We start from the raw sequence: 17,875 nt of genomic DNA on the forward strand, positions 1-17,875 counted from the left end.
TCAGAAACTAGTAACTAATGATGAGGAACCAAATCCCAATGATTATTTTTCCAATTTGCCACATTTTTGAGATGTTATATCCCGTATTCTATGATTTTACCCATTTTGGCGGCCATTTGGGACGCCATCTTGAACATCGGCAGAGTGCCGGGAAATTTTTTTGGTTAACATCTCAAATGTGTAATAGGACTATAAAAAAGTTAGTTTGGGAGAGTCCTGGGGGGGGGGGGTACTCGGATACCCTCCGTAGAAACTCCCCGAGTGGAAGTGCAGCAGAGCGGCGAGGACGAGCAGAGCTACAGCGCAAATGGCGATGGGAAAGCATCGACGCATAGAGTCTGTGGAGCTTCACACATATCAGGAGATGGCATGAGAGAGGACAATAGACACTCCACAAAGATTTTGCAACCACATGGGACACTACCATAATCGGACACAGGACCGCGAGCACGAACCATGGTAAAACGGTGCCGAATCACACACAGCCGGACTGAGCATGACAGTAAACAGTAGTAAGTCTTTGGTTCGGCACATCCAAAGGCTTACCCGACCCTGAAAACATCAGCCAGCTTGAGGAAGGCAGAGTTGATGAGGATGGGGAAAGGGTACTTCTCAAACAGGCTTGGGAACCGGACCACAGCCTCACACTGCTCTCCTATTTTCCCAGAGCGCAAACCTGAAAACATCACACACCAACTACCGTGAATGATGTAAAATGATGGCACGTCAGACTCGGTGGGTTTTGAGAATATTTGGGATTTGGCCAAGGTGGCTCAAAACAGGTTAGTTTTCTACACTGGACACCTTTTAAATCAGGAGACCAAAAAATCAGGAATTTACTTTATAAAAAACACTTTCCACATTGGAAGGAGACAAAAATGATCAATTGTTACAAGTTGCACCTTCTGTTTTATCGAACAAATTTCAACTCGAAACAGTGAACAATGCAATGTGGAATCTTTTCATGAACGTTATGAGAACCCGCTGATAAATTGTGGAGAAATCAAGTTGTGATGTCCGTCTTGTGATTGGCTTGTCATGTGCTATTCTCGTCAAACAGAAGCGCAGGTTCAACTGCACACGGTGAAAGGGAGAATCGTCTTGGTTTTATTTCGATTTCAGATGACGACGTATTTAGGGATTGAGTGTCCCGAACGTTGGGGATTCTCTTCGGGGAGCGGGAGAGTCACATTGTCACAGATTTCAATACAATGACCAAGTCATGGGATGCACATTAGTGAGTCATGGGATGCACCCCCCTCCTCTTCGCCAGCGGGCTGGACCCTCCCTCCTCTTCACCAGTGGCCCGGACCCCCCTCCTTTTCACAAGTGGCTCAGACCCCTCTCCTCTTCACCAGCAGCCGGGACCCCCCCCCCGCCTCCACTTCACCAGTCACCCGGACTACCCCTTTTCTTCGTCAGAAGCCTGGACCCTCCCTCCACTTCACTCGCTACCTGGACCCCCCTCCTCTTCGTCAGCGGCCCAGACCCCCCTCCTCATCTTCACCAGTGACCTGGACCCCCCACCCCCTCTTCACCAGTGGCATGGCCAGATGTTCACCACTAACTCTGATCATTCCCCATCCATACTCACGATCTCTTCTACACCAAATTAACCCATCCTCATGCACTCATTTTTTCCCAGGTTATTGTGACCCCCCCACCCCTTGCTCTCATCTCTTTTTGTTTGTTATTGTCAGTTGGTTTGTTCCATTTGTTTAATCCCTGATCTTCCCTTATTGCTATGTTTCATTCAGCCTGTGTACCTCTTGTTCACCCCATGCGTCACTCTCCCCCTCCTCGTGATCTAACTCTCACTTCTAATCTGCTGTTGGTATGTCCCCCATACTCTTATCTTTTTGAAAGACTGAGGTGTACATTTTAGCCCTTCCGGTGAATGTGAGCAGATCAAACACCTGGCTTAATGTCCCATTCTGAAGGATGTAAACTTGATCATCAAATCCCGTGCCAAGCGAAGCACCAGGAAGAGTATGTGTTGGGATTTGAACCTTTTGAAAGCTGTTGTTTCTTCCCAGCAAAATACACTCGATATTAGTTTACTAAAAATATCTATACTCCTGCTTTGCCATTTCCTGTGTAGCAAGATAAGACATGTGGTAGCCTTGAATGCTCCACAGGAAGATTGTGTCACTGGATTTGGGAGAAAAACCTCAGGTCTTGCTTATCTACTTAATATACTGGTGTTGAAAGGATATAAACTAGCCGGTCCTTTGATGAAAGGAAGGACTATTGTATGCTGGAGATAAGCCAATATGGCAAGATAAACATATATAAGGGACTGACTCGGCTACTCTGGCAGAGCATTCTCCAAGGTTCTTGGCATCTGCTTTCCATGTGATCACATGTTAGACAGTTAATAAACATTCCTCTCTCAAGTATATCGACGTCCTCATGCCTCAGTGAAGAGTGATTGACGGCTCAACATATGTCAGGTCAGGAATCAAACCCACAGTCAGCTCCAAGCGATGTTATCAGTGCTCTGAAGATGATGTTCAACTAAAATGTTATGATGTTACCTAGTCGCACCCAGCTGTTCCTGGACTCTGTGTCCGTTTCTCCTGACAAGGTGGACAGCTTGCTGTCAAACTTCGACTAAGATTCTGCAACCGGTCCAGACGGCATCAGCCCACATGTACTAAAAAAAACCTGCTCCTCTGCTCTTGCTCACCCTCTCTCTGTTCTATTCACCCTTTCATTTGCTCAAGGTCATCTGCCATCTGCTTGGAAATCAGCAAACATTACTGCCCTGCATCAAAAAGGTGCAAAAACTGATACCTGCAACTACAGACAAATCAGCTTTCTCCCAATCATCAGCAAGGTTACAGAATCCATCATCGCTTCAGTCATTAAATCCTACCTCTACTCCAATGGCCTGATTTCCGATCATCAATTTGGTTTCAGACCAGGTCACTCTACCCTGGATATGCTGTTTCTGCTCTCCCAACAATGGATGGAGGTCCTCAATGCCGGACAGGAAATCAGAGCCATATCCCTGGAGCTGAGACATATCGAGTGCTTTCGATACGGTCTGGCACCCTGCCCTGCTCACCAAACTCTCTTCCTATGGAATCCAAGGCCATCTCGACTCATGGCTCACAGACTTCCTCTCCTGTCGCAGTCACGGTGTGGCCCGCAATGGAGATCTTTCATCCCCTCTTCCTGTCCAGGCTGGAGTTCCTCAAGGCAGTGTTCTGGGTCCTGTTCTTTTTCTGGTTTTCATCAATGACCTCTCCGTCTCTCTGGAAAATCCTCTTTATCTCTTTGCTGATGACTCCACCCTCTGTCGTACCATCTGTCATCCCTCAGACCGACAAGCAGCAGCTTCTTCGCTCTCTGCAGATCTGGACAAAATCACAAACTGGTCCAACACTTGGAACATGTCTTTCAATCCTGACAAATCTCACTATGTCTCTCCGAAAGGACCGTTTGGAACACGCCCCCCCCCCAACCCCTATCTACTTTTTCATCAATCCTCTGGAAGAAGTCCTTTCATTAAAGTTTTTGGGTCTCACTATCTGCCATGATCTTTCCTGGGAAAGCCACATTTCCAACCTGGCCTCCAAAGCCAGTCGCCGACTGGGAATCCTCCGTCGTGCAAAGTCCTTCCTCGGCCCACCTGAGCTCCTGACCACATACAAAGTTTTCATCCGCAGCCTGATGGAGTACTGCTCTCCCCTCTGGGCTGGTGCTCCTGCCTCTCACCTTTCTTGGCTTGTCGCTGTGGAAAGCAAGGCATTTAGCTTCATTGGTATCTCCCGCGATGAGACTGAGTCTTTGGGCCTCTCACTCTCTCACTGCAGGCAGGTCGATGGTCTCTCTGTCTTCTACCGTCTCCTCTCCAGTCTTACCCCGCTGCTCTGTCTGTGATATGCCCCCCCCCATATTTCCACAGGGGCGCTCAAGGTCTGCCAGCAACCCTCTTCTGGTGAAACTGTCAAAATCATGAATCACTGCTCACCTTCACTCTTTCATTCCTTTTTTTCCCGCCTTTGGAATAAACTCCGTCACTCTGTTCAATCCCATTCTTCCCTCTCGGTCTTCAAAGCAGCTGTTCACCACCACCTATCTTCCTCCATCCAAAACCATGATATTTTCTACCCCCGTCAATCCACCCCAAACACACCTCCTTCAAATTTCCTGCCTTCCTTCCCGAAAGTTATCTGTCGTGTAAGGTCCTGAAAGTCCCTGTGGTGTCCATCTTGTATACCCCGTGTTCCCCGCCACATCCCTCTCCCACAGATATCCTAATTATGTCTCTGTTCCCCACTGTTTTGTCATTCCCTCTCCTGCCCCCCCCCTCGTTGTGCATTGTTTGTTAGCTCTCTTACGAGCCTCGACAATATATACAAAAATAAAAAAATAAAAATATATCAAAAAAAGTTTCAAGTGAAAATTGAAAGGTTCCTCCATTATACGGAATTTCATTAATGCTCCTGCATTGATGGAATTTAAATCCCTCGGGGATAAAATTGTGATCCTCAACAACCAAATACACTCACATTCTTGTGTGCAGCCTTGTGGCTGCTGGTTGCATCAGTGGTTAGTGCCCCCAATGCAGTGCCCCTATTACGAGTGCACCGGTACTCATTTCACCGACCTCGGAAGGATCAAATGAAAGGATTGAGAAGGATATATATTTTTTTGATGATTTGGATTTTTGAGTTTTATCAACAAAAACCGGGAGGTACGAGCAAGAAAGAATATCTTTGAAAATGTCATTTGCTTTCAGAAAGGGATAGATCATGGCAAACGGCTAATGGTCAAGGTAACTACAACGACTGTGAGATGGAAGAAGAATCTCACCTTTATCGAGTTCCATCAGTGCAGAGTTTGCATCCATCTCTTGCTCTCCCAAAGCTGAGTCATTCCTTCCACCAAGCAGGGCCATATTGTCTGTGCAAGGAAGACACACGTTGGAGTGAGTATCAACGAGCGTGTTTACAGTATACCATGCTCTCGTCCCTCCGAGAACCCCAGCTCTTTTACTCTTTTTGTGCAATTCTTGTGAACGATGCATCACCAACTGGAATGTCACCCTTCAATTTTATCACGTCAATCAATACGAGACACTCAAAATGATGTGTGAATATGTTAAACGAGGCCTTTTGTACGTGTGTGTGTGTGTGTGTGTGTGTGTGTGTGTGTGTGTGTGTGTGTGTGTGTGTGTGTGTGTGTGTGTGTGTGTGTGTGTGTGTTTATAGGGACTCAGTATTGATCGCAGGACACTTTTAACCGGCCACTGCCAGCACGAAATCTGTAATTAAAATATTTGAAACATAATTTTCAGTAGTGAGACAAAAGAGTGGCAATTTCAGAATGGTTAACCATAATTTTTCTGTTCCTGAATGCAAATTGGTTTCATGATAAAACAGGAGCACGAGAAATATACATGGAAGAGAGGCGTTGAGTTCCTATCATTTCCTATTCACACACACACACACACACACACACACACACACACACACACACACACACACACACACACACACACACACACACACACACACACACACACACACACACACACACACACACACACACACACACACACACACACACACACACACACACACACACACACACACCTCCTTTCACCAAACCTGCTCCCCCTTATGCACAGATTCATCCCATCTCATCTTCAGTTATCTTACCCATCCTCCCACTCTTGGTTTTCTGAATCCTGTGCTGAGGCTGTTGCTTTAAAACAATTTGCATTCTCCTCCTGGAAGGTAAATTTAACTGAAGGCAACCTCAGATCATTCCACAAAGCCCGCAACAGGTGTGTGTGTGTACACGAGGGTGGTCCAAACTATTACAGTAAAAAATGATGTTGGTCAAATTATTTCTCCACATGCCTTATTTTTGTCCACAAGGGTTAACTTACACATGTGTGGAATTTGAGCTCGATTGGTGGCTATTTCGAGGTCACCCCAAGCATGTCCCTATAATATATATACATTATATATGTATATATGGTTGCCAAATAGTTACACATTTTGCCTCATGATCACAGGGAACTCTTTGAATCGCACTCTGATGATATTTTGTTGCCCTGAGGCAAGCCACTTCAACATTGCTACAGTTTATATATCTCTAAATAGGTACCTGCAAGGTACCATGTACAGTAGCGATGCTGAATTGAGTAATGCCAGGTAATACTGATTAATTATCGGTGGAGTTGGACACTGTACACTACACTCTACTGTGTATTGTGTACTGTACACATTTTTTTTTGTATAATATCCTTATTCCTTGTATTTCCTTATACTAATTACAGTTCATTGTGTTTTCTGCTCAGGAGTGATTGTGGCATCATCTACGTAGAGATCTGCACCTGAGAACTGGCTCATTGGGAAGCCAAATTCTCGATTATCAACAGCAAGACTACCCCGTGGTCTGGACGTGCTCCGACTTATCCAATTCCATCACCTGGATGAGGGAAGAACCTTGCCAGCCAGTCACAAGGTGGCATGTGAAGCTGTTGTTGCTGTATGAGAGCGCGCCAGAATTCCTACTCAACGGATAGATTCGTGTGTCAGGAAAGTGTCAAAGGTTTATGAGAAGTATTTGTCCCTCAAGAAGCATCGGACTCGACAACGAGACGGTGATAAAATGAAAGAAGAAATATTCAAAGGTGATCTGGAAGAATTGTTTGATGTTGCTATAAAAGATGCAATGACGGAAATAAAGACCGCAGAAGACCGGGAATTCTTTCAAAAGCAACGCGAAAATGTATTTTCCTGTAGCATGAGTGGGACTGACCAAAAAACATTCGATAAAGAGAACAGAAAGAGAAAACGAGATGAGAAAGAAAGGATGGCAAATGTGAGATGCAAAGAAAGGGAAATCAAATCAATTATAGGGCCAATAGGAGAACTTTCAGTCACATCATCTTCTTCTGAATCTCAAAGTGAAGACGATTATCAACCTTCTGCATCAACACCTGTTGCAGCTGCAGCTCCATCCCCACATATGACACCAAAGAACATTTTCAAGTCTCGTGAAGTGGTCGGTGCTTTGGATCGAGTCAATCTTCCAGATCGTGGAGCCGTGTTTGTAGCCGTAGCCGTTGCTCAGGCCCTTGGACATAATGTTCCATATATCACACTCTCCCGTAGCTCAATCAGACGGTCTAGAAGACAAGCAAGGCAAGAAGCTGCAACAGCAGAAGCCCAAGAATATTCATTGGACGGACCGCTTCTCTTACACTGGGATGGAAAACTGCTGCCTGATATCAATGGATCTCAGGTAACCGTTGACCATATTGCTGTCCTTGTCACTGGAAACAGCCAGGAGAAACTTCTGGGAATTCCGAAGATTGATAGAGGTACTGGGGAGTCTCAGGCGAAGGCTTGTGTTGACGCAATTCAAAAATGGAACCTCATGACCCAAATCAAAGGACTTGTATTTGATACAACAGCCAGCAGCACTGGGCTTCACAGAGGCACGTGCATCAAGATCGAAGAAGCTCTTGGAACTGAACTGGTCTGGATTGCATGCCGTCACCATATCATGGAAATCATGCTGTCCGATGTATTTATTACGATATACTACGATATTACGATACGATATTTATTATGATATTACGATATCATACGATATTCTGTATTTTTGGCCCATCTGGAGGTCCAGAAAGCAAACTAAGCGATTTCAGAAAGAATGGCCATCAATAAATCAAGGTGCTTTTGCTGCAGCAACCGATGAGCTCTTTCAAGATACAGTATTGTGCAGATTGCGGCAAGATATGCTGGATTATTTACCACGTGTCCTCAATGCGCAGCAACCAAGGGATGATCATCAAGAATTATTGCGTTTGTCCCTCTGGTTCCTTGGCGGAGCAGGTGACAATGTAACATTTCGAGCTCTTGGTCCAACACACCATGCTCGATGGATGGGGAAAGGGATTTATGTGTTGAAAATATTCCTTTTTCAAGCTGACACCACGAGAAGATAGGAACATAACCAGCATGGCTCTGTTAGTCAGTCTCGTTTATATCAGACAGTGGAATGAAGCATCGCTTGGAATTCGAGCCCCCTACAATGACATTGAACTTCTCTCGCTCCTCAAGACTTACCCCAATCAGATGGTGGCCAGCAAAGCATCCGCAGCCATTTGCAGGCATCTGTGGTTTCTCTCTGAACATCTGGTTGCCCTTGCCTTTTTCGATGAGCGAGTGACCATGGAGACGAAGGAAAAGATGGTCCAGAACCTACAGCTTCCACAGTTACCTGACTGTCCTCGGTAGCTACAGATCAAGGATAAAGGGGAACACCTCAAGTTGGAGGACCTTGTGACAAAAAGGACCAGTTCCTTCTTTGATGTTTTGATAGAAGGTGGAATAGCAACCTCTCAAACATTCTTGAAGAAACCTCCTGGTCAGTGCACAGATGATCCATTGTACAATGACCTACGGGCTCTGTCCTCTCAGCTCAAAGTAGTAAATGACGCTGCGGAACGGGGCATCAGCCTAATTCAAAAATATAATGAAACATTAACCAAGGATGAGGACCAGAAACAATTCCTGCTTAGACTGGTGTCAAACCACCATAAGATGATCCCGACTCCAACTAAGGCAGTACAATTATAAATTGTTACGTTACAAACATTTGTATCATATCATATGAGGGACCCCTGATTTCGGAATAAAATGGGGTGACCTCTAAATATTGTTTTCTTGAAGAAAACTTTTGTGTGATCTTTAGTTATTTATATGAAGGCATAAAAATAACCTTGCGGAGAGAGGAAATGTGTTCATTATTTTTTTCTGGACCACCCTAGTACACTCAAGAGAGCCAGACAACAACATCTGTCCAATCTCAAGAATGATCTTTCAAACTTGTCTCCCTCCTCTAAAATCTGGTGGTGCCTTTTCAAGTCTGTTTCTGGTGTGTACTCCCATTCTATCACTTCCCTCACTTCAAATGGCACCACAGCTGACTCCGCTCGTGCGAAGGCTGAATGCCTCAATTCTGTGTTTGCTTCAAAATCTTGTGTCCCTAACCCCTCCCTCTCTGTACTCATCCTTCCCAGTCATACATACCCAGCTGCTGCTGAATTTTGTGTCTTTTGCACCTGAAAAGGGGGAGAAGGTTTCTGACAACACTTCTGGGGATGGACAGCATCAGCTCACGTGTCCTAAAAATCTGATCTGCTGCTCTTGCGCATCCTCTCGCTGCACTTTTCACCCTGTCATTTACCATAGGTCATCTTATATCTGCTTGAAAATCAGGCAACATCACAGCATTACATAAAAAGGTGGAAAAACAGATTCCATTAACTGCAGCCCATTTAGCTTACTGTACTTGCAATCATCAGCAAGGTCAAGGAATCCATCAATGCAGATTTGCAGTTGACATGAAATCATTCCTTTGCTCCAACAGCCTTATCTCAGATCATCAATTTGGATTCAGTCCTGGTCACTCTGCCTTGGACATGCTGCTTCCACTCTCCCAACAATGGTGGAGGCCCTCAATATCAGACATGAGATCAGGGCCATCTCTCTGGACATATCTCGAGCTTTTGATAGTCTGGTATCCTGGCTTACTCTGCACATCCTGCCGATGGAACCCAAGGCCAACTCCACTCTTGCATTAAACTTCCTCCCCTCTCGAAACCAATGTGCGGCTCTCAATAGAACCCTTTCATCTCCTCTCCCTGTCAAGGCTGGAGGACCCCAAGGCAGTGTTCTAGGTCTCATATTATTCTTAATTTTTATGAATGATCTCACTGACTCTGGAAAAATCCCCTTTACCTCTTTGCTGATGACTCCATTCTCTGTCGTGACATACCTCATCCTTTAGACAGACAGATGGCAGCCTCTTCCCTCTCCTCAGACCTTGACAAAAATCACAAACTGGTCAAACACTTGGAATATGTGTTTCAATCCTGATATTAAAATATATATATATATATATATATATATATATATATATATATATGTATATATATATATATATATATATTTTGACACCTCCCATAGTAGAGGATAAATGGGGTTTCTGGGATTTCCATTCAAATGAATGGGGGAAAGGGAAAAACTTTATGACTCAAGCCCCAAAAGCCCAAAATAGGAGACCGATTTCCTCCCCACCGACCCCCTTCCCTCCCATACAAGTTATGTAAAATTGAGACTTCCTGATTAAAGCACTTCTTCCCTTTCATATTTTCATTATACTCAAAGAGCGAACCAACGAATATTTGTCCATGTTCTACTTTCGGGAATAACATAATTTTCTTATTACATTTATTTCCATCGAGTATATTCACTTTATCTCTTTAAGCACGAAAGAAAGGGTTATCCCTCATTCGGTTTTGTAAAATGGGGAAGTGCTTTTAAGAGCACAGTCGTGCTGTGAAAATGAGGAAGTATTCTGTGTCCATATCTCTCATGGTTCTATCTTAAATCATCAGAACACGAACAGAACAAAGTTTAGCTAAAAACAGCTTCATCAAAAAAAAAAAAAAAAAAGAAACATAGGTTTTTTTTTTTAATCAAAATCATTCAGAGCAAGATGTTTCATTTTCGTGTTAAAATGAGTCAGTTTGAAGTCAGCCAAGCTGCCTCGCCCGAACCAAGCCAAAAAAATTCCGGTCATTTCCGATGTGGGACACACCCTGAAAAAACCATTGTTCTGTAATTTCCCATTTGCATAAATACTTTCCATATAATTATCTGATTTTGAATTACAAGAAAATAATAAAGGAGATGTAAAGGGGAGGGGGGGTGGGGGTAGGTGAGCTCCCCTAACGACCCACCACCCCCCTCCATCCCTCTCCCCTCCCCGTGTGTGGGGAAGGGTGGGTGGTGGGTCAAAGGTGGGGGTGCACAGGGGGGTGGGGCTTGTGTGTGTGGAGCTTGTGTGGGTGGAGCTTGTGTGGGTGGAGCTTGTGTGGCTGGAGCTTGTGTAGGTGGGTGGGGTTTGCATGGGTGGAGCTTGTGTGTGTGGAGCTTGTGTGAGTGGAGCTTGTGTGGGTAGAGCTTGTGTGGGTGGAGCTTGTGTGGGTGGAGCTTGTGTAGGTGGGTGGGGTTTGCATGGGTGGAGCTTGTGTGAGTGGAGCTTGTGTGGGTGGAGCTTGTGTGGGTGGAGCTTGTGTGGGTGAAGCTTGTGTAGGTGGGTGGGGCTTGCATGGGTGGAGCTTGTGTGTGTGGAGCTTGTGTGAGTGGAGCTTGTGTGGGTGGAGCTTGTGTGGGTGGAGCTTGTGTGGGGTGGGGCTTGTGTGGGGTGGGGCTTGTGTGGGTGGAGCTTGTGTGAGTGGAGCTTGTGTGAGTGGAGCTTGTGTGAGTGGAGCTTGTGTGAGTGGAGCTTGTGTGGGGTGGGGCTTGTGTGGGGTGGGGCTTGTGTGGGTGGGCGGGATTTGCGTGGGTGGAGCTTGTGTGGGGGGAGCTTGTGTGGGTGGCGCTTGTGTGGGTGGGTGGAGATTGTGGCTGTGTGTACTTTGTGTGGGTGTGTGGAGCTTGTGTGGGTGTGTGGAGCTTGTGTGGGTGGAACTTGTGTGGGTGGAACTTGTGTGGGTGGAACTTGTGTGGGTGGAACTTGTGTGTGTGGAGCTTGTGTGGGTGGGTGGAGATTGTGGGTGTGTGGAGCTTGTGTGGGTGGTGTAATGTACTGAATGGGAGATGCTTAGCAGGCAGACACGAGCGGAGGAACAGTCGAGCTGGGCTGTGTTGCACGAGCGCGAGCGCGGGCGTACTCTGCCCGGCGGCTCTCCTTTATTCCGTACGCACACGCACAAGCCGCGTTCGACTACTGCATTCCTACGACGCCTCAGGCGGCGCGCACACCTTATATCCCTCGCAGATACGAGGACCACTCCGACCACTCCCACACCACCACGCCCTACGCCGTAGGCCCGCAGACTCCACCACACTCCTCCCCCCTAAAACCATGATTATTAAATGATCACCATTATTAGAAGCATAAAGACACAAAGGACTACGGTATAATAATCATGAAAATAAAATGAAAACAGCGAAGTATAACAGCACACCACATCATATAATGCGTGAAAGCGGGTTAATCGGGCTCCCAAACTCTGGCCGTGTTATCGATATGAAGCAGCAAGACGAAAAAAAGCACAGCAGCCCTACCCAGCGGAAACGCCCCCAGGCGGCTCATGCTGACATGGCCCTCGCCGAGGTCGTGGCGATCTTTCGAGCCAACCTCCCCCGGCACCATCAAACGCCTCCGGCCCACTCCCCCCAGGCAGACCCGACGTAGATAAACATTCCGTGGCCGGAAGCCCGCTGTCTGGAAGCCGTGGCGCCAGCGGCAGCCTTGATCGACCTTGGCCGGGGGCACTGAACAGCGCCGCTGGCTGCACGCACTTAATGCTCCAAAACAACTCACGCACCACAATCAGTTGAGACGCCAACGCCCGTCCAAACGGCCTTGAGCGAACACAGAGAGCTGCGCTCGCAACCAGAGGTGGGGGTAACGCCGACCAGTGCACCAGTCTTGGTTCCGAGTCGATCTCCGAGACCCACACGGCAGCTAGACGGTCGCACTTCCATTTAAACCACACTTCAATCATAGGCTCGTTATAAATCACTACGAACATCACTTGAAGCATTGCAAATTCATTTTTCCGTACAGCGCGGTCTTTTGATAAACTCCCAGCACATGACAAAGCAACTACCTGCGGCCCGGGACAATGGAAGGCCAACGCAACCTTTTTATTCGCCCCCACATCACATTGATCATAATACCAACTCCATTGACTGATCTCCGCCAAATCCACTTTCACACGAGAACTGCTGGCAGTTATTTCAACAACGTTAAACTGCATCACTAGAGCAAGGAAAAACACATATGCCATGAACAACAACCCACAACCCACATCATGAGTCCGTTTCTTGGTTGTCGACTCGATGTTGTGACTCGCGACTCCCTTTAACGCCACGGGCTCACCGCCACCTGTTGAAGCTGCCTGAACAACACTGACGCGCATTGCCTCACGAACACTGCCGAAGTGCGGGAACTCATCGCGAGCGAAGCGCGGGAACTCATCGCGAGAGCTGATACGGCTCTCGCCGCTCCCGAACCGCACATCACCGCCGCAGGCAGCAACGAACGGTCGCTCCCGCTGCATCGACGCGGCCCCCGCCGCCAGAGCCTCGCCCTCGGTACTCGACGAAGGTCTCGAAGAGAGCACTGGCACATCTGGAGGTACAAACCGGAGATCCAGTCCGAGGTGCGCCAGCCAGTCCCGACCCAAAAGGGCGGGCCCCTCCCCTCGTACAACGAACACCGAGAGCCGGGCGCGTCGATCTCGGTAGCGCACTGAGACGTCGGCCCTCGCAAGTGGTGCAATCGCTTCACCGGTGTACGTGTATAACGACAAGGCCGTCTTGACCAGGCGAATACCGCGAAGACCACGAGCCGCCTGCTCACCCATGACCGACACCGCAGCCCCGGTATCCACGCAAAACACAGTCGGTTGGCCGTTCACTTCGACCTCCACCGTGAAAGGCGTCGTCATCTCTGAACCAACGGAAAACAGACTCAACCGTGGTTGCATCTCCTGCTCCGGCTCGCCGGCATCGCCATGCCCCGGTTGCAGGCCGATCTCCAGGTCACTGGGGTCCTCCCGCACCTCGTCCTCGAAGACCCCAATGGAGGCCCCCGCCATCCGACACACACGCTTCAAATGTCCCACCTTGTGACAATGCAAACACACGGTGTTCTTATACGGGCACATCTGTCGCAGGTGCGGACCCCCGCACCCCCAGCACCCCCGGAAAGCCCCTTCGCTCCCGGTGCGACCGTGCTGCGGTGCCCCTCGTCCCGCACCGCCAGGCGCGCGTGCGACCTGCGGCACTTGAGCCATCGCTCGGACTCCGGGCTGCTCGACCTGCGGCACTTGTGCGGCCACCGCGTGGACCTCGGGATTAGTCGACATGCCCCAGCTGGAGCTACTCATTACGTCCTGGCCAGCAATGGTCCGGACATCCGTGAGTGTTTGCTCGACAGACGAAGCAGTCGCGACCGCCGAGTCGAATGTGATGTCGGTCAACCGCAGGATGGCTGCTACCATCTTTGCGTCTCGCAGACCAGAAATAAAACGATCTCTGAGCCGTGCCGGACGCTCCTCTGTCGTGAATTTGCACGGCACAGCCGAATGCTTCACCCGTGCTACGAAGTCCGCAACGCGCTCCTCGCCACCCTTAGCGAGATGATCGAACTGGAACCGCGCGAGATGTAACGACTTCTCTGGCGCCAAGTGGGTCTTCATTTTCGCCACGATGTCCTGAAAGGATAGCACGTCATCACTGGGTCTATGTGGAGCCACCAAATCACTTAGCAGCCGGTAGTGCTCCGTTGATAGCGAGGCGAGCAAGATCGCCTTGCGTTTCTCTTCATCCTCTACATCATTCGCCCGAAAGTAGCAACCTAACTGTTCAGAAAACAACTCGAACTCATCTCCCCCGAACACGGGTACGCGTCCGTGTGCTGTGCCCCGACCTTCTGCCATGCTCGTGCTGGCGAGACCCTTGGCCCCGTAGCTTGGAACCGCCCGGGTTACTTGCCGCCCTTGCACACGCCGATCTGAAGATCCTCTTCAGCCAACTGTAATGTACTGAATGGGAGATGCTTAGCAGGCAGACACGAGCGGAGGAACAGTCGAGCTGGGCTGTGTTGCACGAGCGCGAGCGCAGGCGTACTCTGCCCGGCGGCTCTCCTTTATTCCGTACGCACACGCATAAGCCGCGTTCGACTACTGCATTCCTACAACGCCTCAGGCGGCGCGCACACCTTATATCCCTCGCAGATACGATGACCACTCCGACCACTCCCACACCACCACGCCCTTCCCCGTAGGCCCGCAGACTCCACCACAGGTGGAGCTTGTGTGGGTGGAGCTTGTGTGTGTGGAGCTTGTGTGTGTGGAGCTTGTGTGGGTGGGTGGAGATTGTGGGTGTGTGGAGCTTGTGTGGGTGGGTGGAGATTGTGGGTGTGTGGAGCTTGTGTGGGTGTGTGGAGCTTGTGGGTGTGTGGAGCTTGTGTGGGTGGAGCTTGTGTGTGTGGAGCTTGTGTGTGTGGAGCTTGTGTGTGTGGAGCTTGTGTGTGTGGAGCTTGTGTGTGTGGAGCTTGTGTGTGTGGAGCTTTTGTGTGTGGAGCTTGTGTGGGTGCGTGGAGCTTGTGGGTGTGTGGAGCTTGTGTGGCTGGAGCTTGTGTAGGTGGGTGGGGTTTGCATGGGTGGAGCTTGTGTGTGTGGAGCTTGTGTGAGTGGAGCTTGTGTGGGTAGAGCTTGTGTGGGTGGAGCTTGTGTGGGTGGAGCTTGTGTAGGTGGGTGGGGTTTGCATGGGTGGAGCTTGTGTGTGTGGAGCTTGTGTGAGTGGAGCTTGTGTGGGTGGAGCTTGTGTGGGTGGAGCTTGTGTAGGTGGGTGGGGTTTGCATGGGTGGAGCTTGTGTGTGTGGAGCTTGTGTGAGTGGAGCTTGTGTGGGTGGAGCTTGTGTGGGTGGAGCTTGTGTGGGGTGGGGCTTGTGTGGGGTGGGGCTTGTGTGGGTGGGGCTTGTGTGGGTGGAGCTTGTGTGAGTGGAGCTTGTGTGAGTGGAGCTTGTGTGAGTGGAGCTTGTGTGGGGTGGGGCTTGTGTGGGGTGGGGCTTGTGTGGGTGGGTGGGATTTGCGTGGGTGGAGCTTGTGTGGGTGGAGCTTGTGTGGGTGGGTGGAGATTGTGGGTGTGTGGAGCTTGTGTGGGTGTGTGGAGCTTGTGTGGGTGTGTGGAGCTTGTGTGGGTGTGTGGAGCTTGTGTGGGTGGAACTTGTGTGTGTGGAGCTTGTGTGGGTGGGTGGAGATTGTGGGTGTGTGGAGATTGTGTGTGTGGAGCTTGTGTGGGTGTGTGGAGCTTGTGGGTGTGTGGAGCTTGTGTGGGTGGTGCGTGTGTGGGTGTGTGGAGCTTGTGGGTGTGTGGAGCTTGTGTGGGTGGAGCTTGTGTGTGTGGAGCTTGTGTGTGTGGAGCTTGTGTGTGTGGAGCTTGTGTGGGTGTGTGGAGCTTGTGGGTGTGTGGAGCTTGTGGGTGTGTGGAGCTTGTGGGTGTGTGGAGCTTGTGGGTGTGTGGAGCTTGTGGGTGTGTGGAGCTTGTGTGGGTGGAACTTGTGTGGGTGGAACTTGTGTGGGTGGAACTTGTGTGGGTGGAACTTGTGTGTGTGGAGCTTGTGTGGGTGGGTGGAGATTGTGGGTGTGTGGAGCTTGTGTGGGTGGTGTAATGTACTGAATGGGAGATGCTTAGCAGGCAGACACGAGCGGAGGAACAGTCGAGCTGGGCTGTGTTGCACGAGCGCGAGCGCGGGCGTACTCTGCCCGGCGGCTCTCCTTTATTCCGTACGCACACGCACAAGCCGCGTTCGACTACTGCATTCCTACGACGCCTCAGGCGGCGCGCACACCTTATATCCCTCGCAGATACGAGGACCACTCCGACCACTCCCACACCACCACGCCCTACGCCGTAGGCCCGCAGACTCCACCACACTCCTCCCCCCTAAAACCATGATTATTAAATGATCACCATTATTAGAAGCATAAAGACACAAAGGACTACGGTATAATAATCATGAAAATAAAATGAAAACAGCGAAGTATAACAGCACACCACATCATATAATGCGTGAAAGCGGGTTAATCGGGCTCCCAAACTCTGGCCGTGTTATCGATATGAAGCAGCAAGACGAAAAAAAGCACAGCAGCCCTACCCAGCGGAAACGCCCCCAGGCGGCTCATGCTGACATGGCCCTCGCCGAGGTCGTGGCGATCTTTCGAGCCAACCTCCCCCGGCACCATCAAACGCCTCCGGCCCACTCCCCCCAGGCAGACCCGACGTAGATAAACATTCCGTGGCCGGAAGCCCGCTGTCTGGAAGCCGTGGCGCCAGCGGCAGCCTTGATCGACCTTGGCCGGGGGCACTGAACAGCGCCGCTGGCTGCACGCACTTAATGCTCCAAAACAACTCACGCACCACAATCAGTTGAGACGCCAACGCCCGTCCAAACGGCCTTGAGCGAACACAGAGAGCTGCGCTCGCAACCAGAGGTGGGGGTAACGCCGACCAGTGCACCAGTCTTGGTTCCGAGTCGATCTCCGAGACCCACACGGCAGCTAGACGGTCGCACTTCCATTTAAACCACACTTCAATCATAGGCTCGTTATAAATCACTACGAACATCACTTGAAGCATTGCAAATTCATTTTTCCGTACAGCGCGGTCTTTTGATAAACTCCCAGCACATGACAAAGCAACTACCTGCGGCCCGGGACAATGGAAGGCCAACGCAACCTTTTTATTCGCCCCCACATCACATTGATCATAATACCAACTCCATTGACTGATCTCCGCCAAATCCACTTTCACACGAGAACTGCTGGCAGTTATTTCAACAACGTTAAACTGCATCACTAGAGCAAGGAAAAACACATATGCCATGAACAACAACCCACAACCCACATCACGAGTCCGTTTCTTGGTTGTCGACTCGATGTTGTGACTCGCGACTCCCTTTAACGCCACGGGCTCACCGCCACCTGTTGAAGCTGCCTGAACAACACTGACGCGCATTGCCTCACGAACACTGCCGAAGTGCGGGAACTCATCGCGAGCGAAGCGCGGGAACTCATCGCGAGAGCTGATACGGCTTTTTTGTGTGGAGAGCTTTTGTGTGTGGAGCTTGTGTGGGTGTGTGGAGCTTGTGTGTGTGGAGCTTGTGTGGGTGTGTGGAGCTTGTGTGGGTGTGTGGAGCTTGTGTGGGTGTGTGGAGCTTGTGTGGGTGTGTGGAGCTTGTGTGGGTGTGTGGAGCTTGTGTGGGTGTGTGGAGCTTGTGTGGGTGTGTGGAGCTTGTGTGGGTGTGTGGAGCTTGT

General features: G+C 49.6%; 1 protein-coding gene across 1 annotated transcript in view; it reads right to left on the reverse strand.

The window, feature by feature from the left end:
• Nucleotides 1-17,875, reverse strand: part of INTS7 (integrator complex subunit 7) — a 75,674-nt gene that overhangs the window by 54,451 nt on the left and 3,348 nt on the right. The window contains exons 2-3 of the mRNA XM_085896646.1: nt 4,825-4,914; nt 547-676 (exon numbers count right to left, since the gene is read on the reverse strand). Of these exons, the coding sequence (XP_085752772.1) occupies nt 547-676; nt 4,825-4,909 (215 nt within the window). The 5' untranslated portion in view covers nt 4,910-4,914. The remainder of the gene's footprint in view (nt 1-546; nt 677-4,824; nt 4,915-17,875) is intronic.

This window comes from Eptatretus burgeri, chromosome 9 (genome assembly GCF_056783735.1).
Source record: "Eptatretus burgeri isolate ZD-2024b chromosome 9, Ebu_testis_v1, whole genome shotgun sequence".
NCBI classification, from domain to species: Eukaryota; Metazoa; Chordata; class Myxini; order Myxiniformes; family Myxinidae; genus Eptatretus; species Eptatretus burgeri.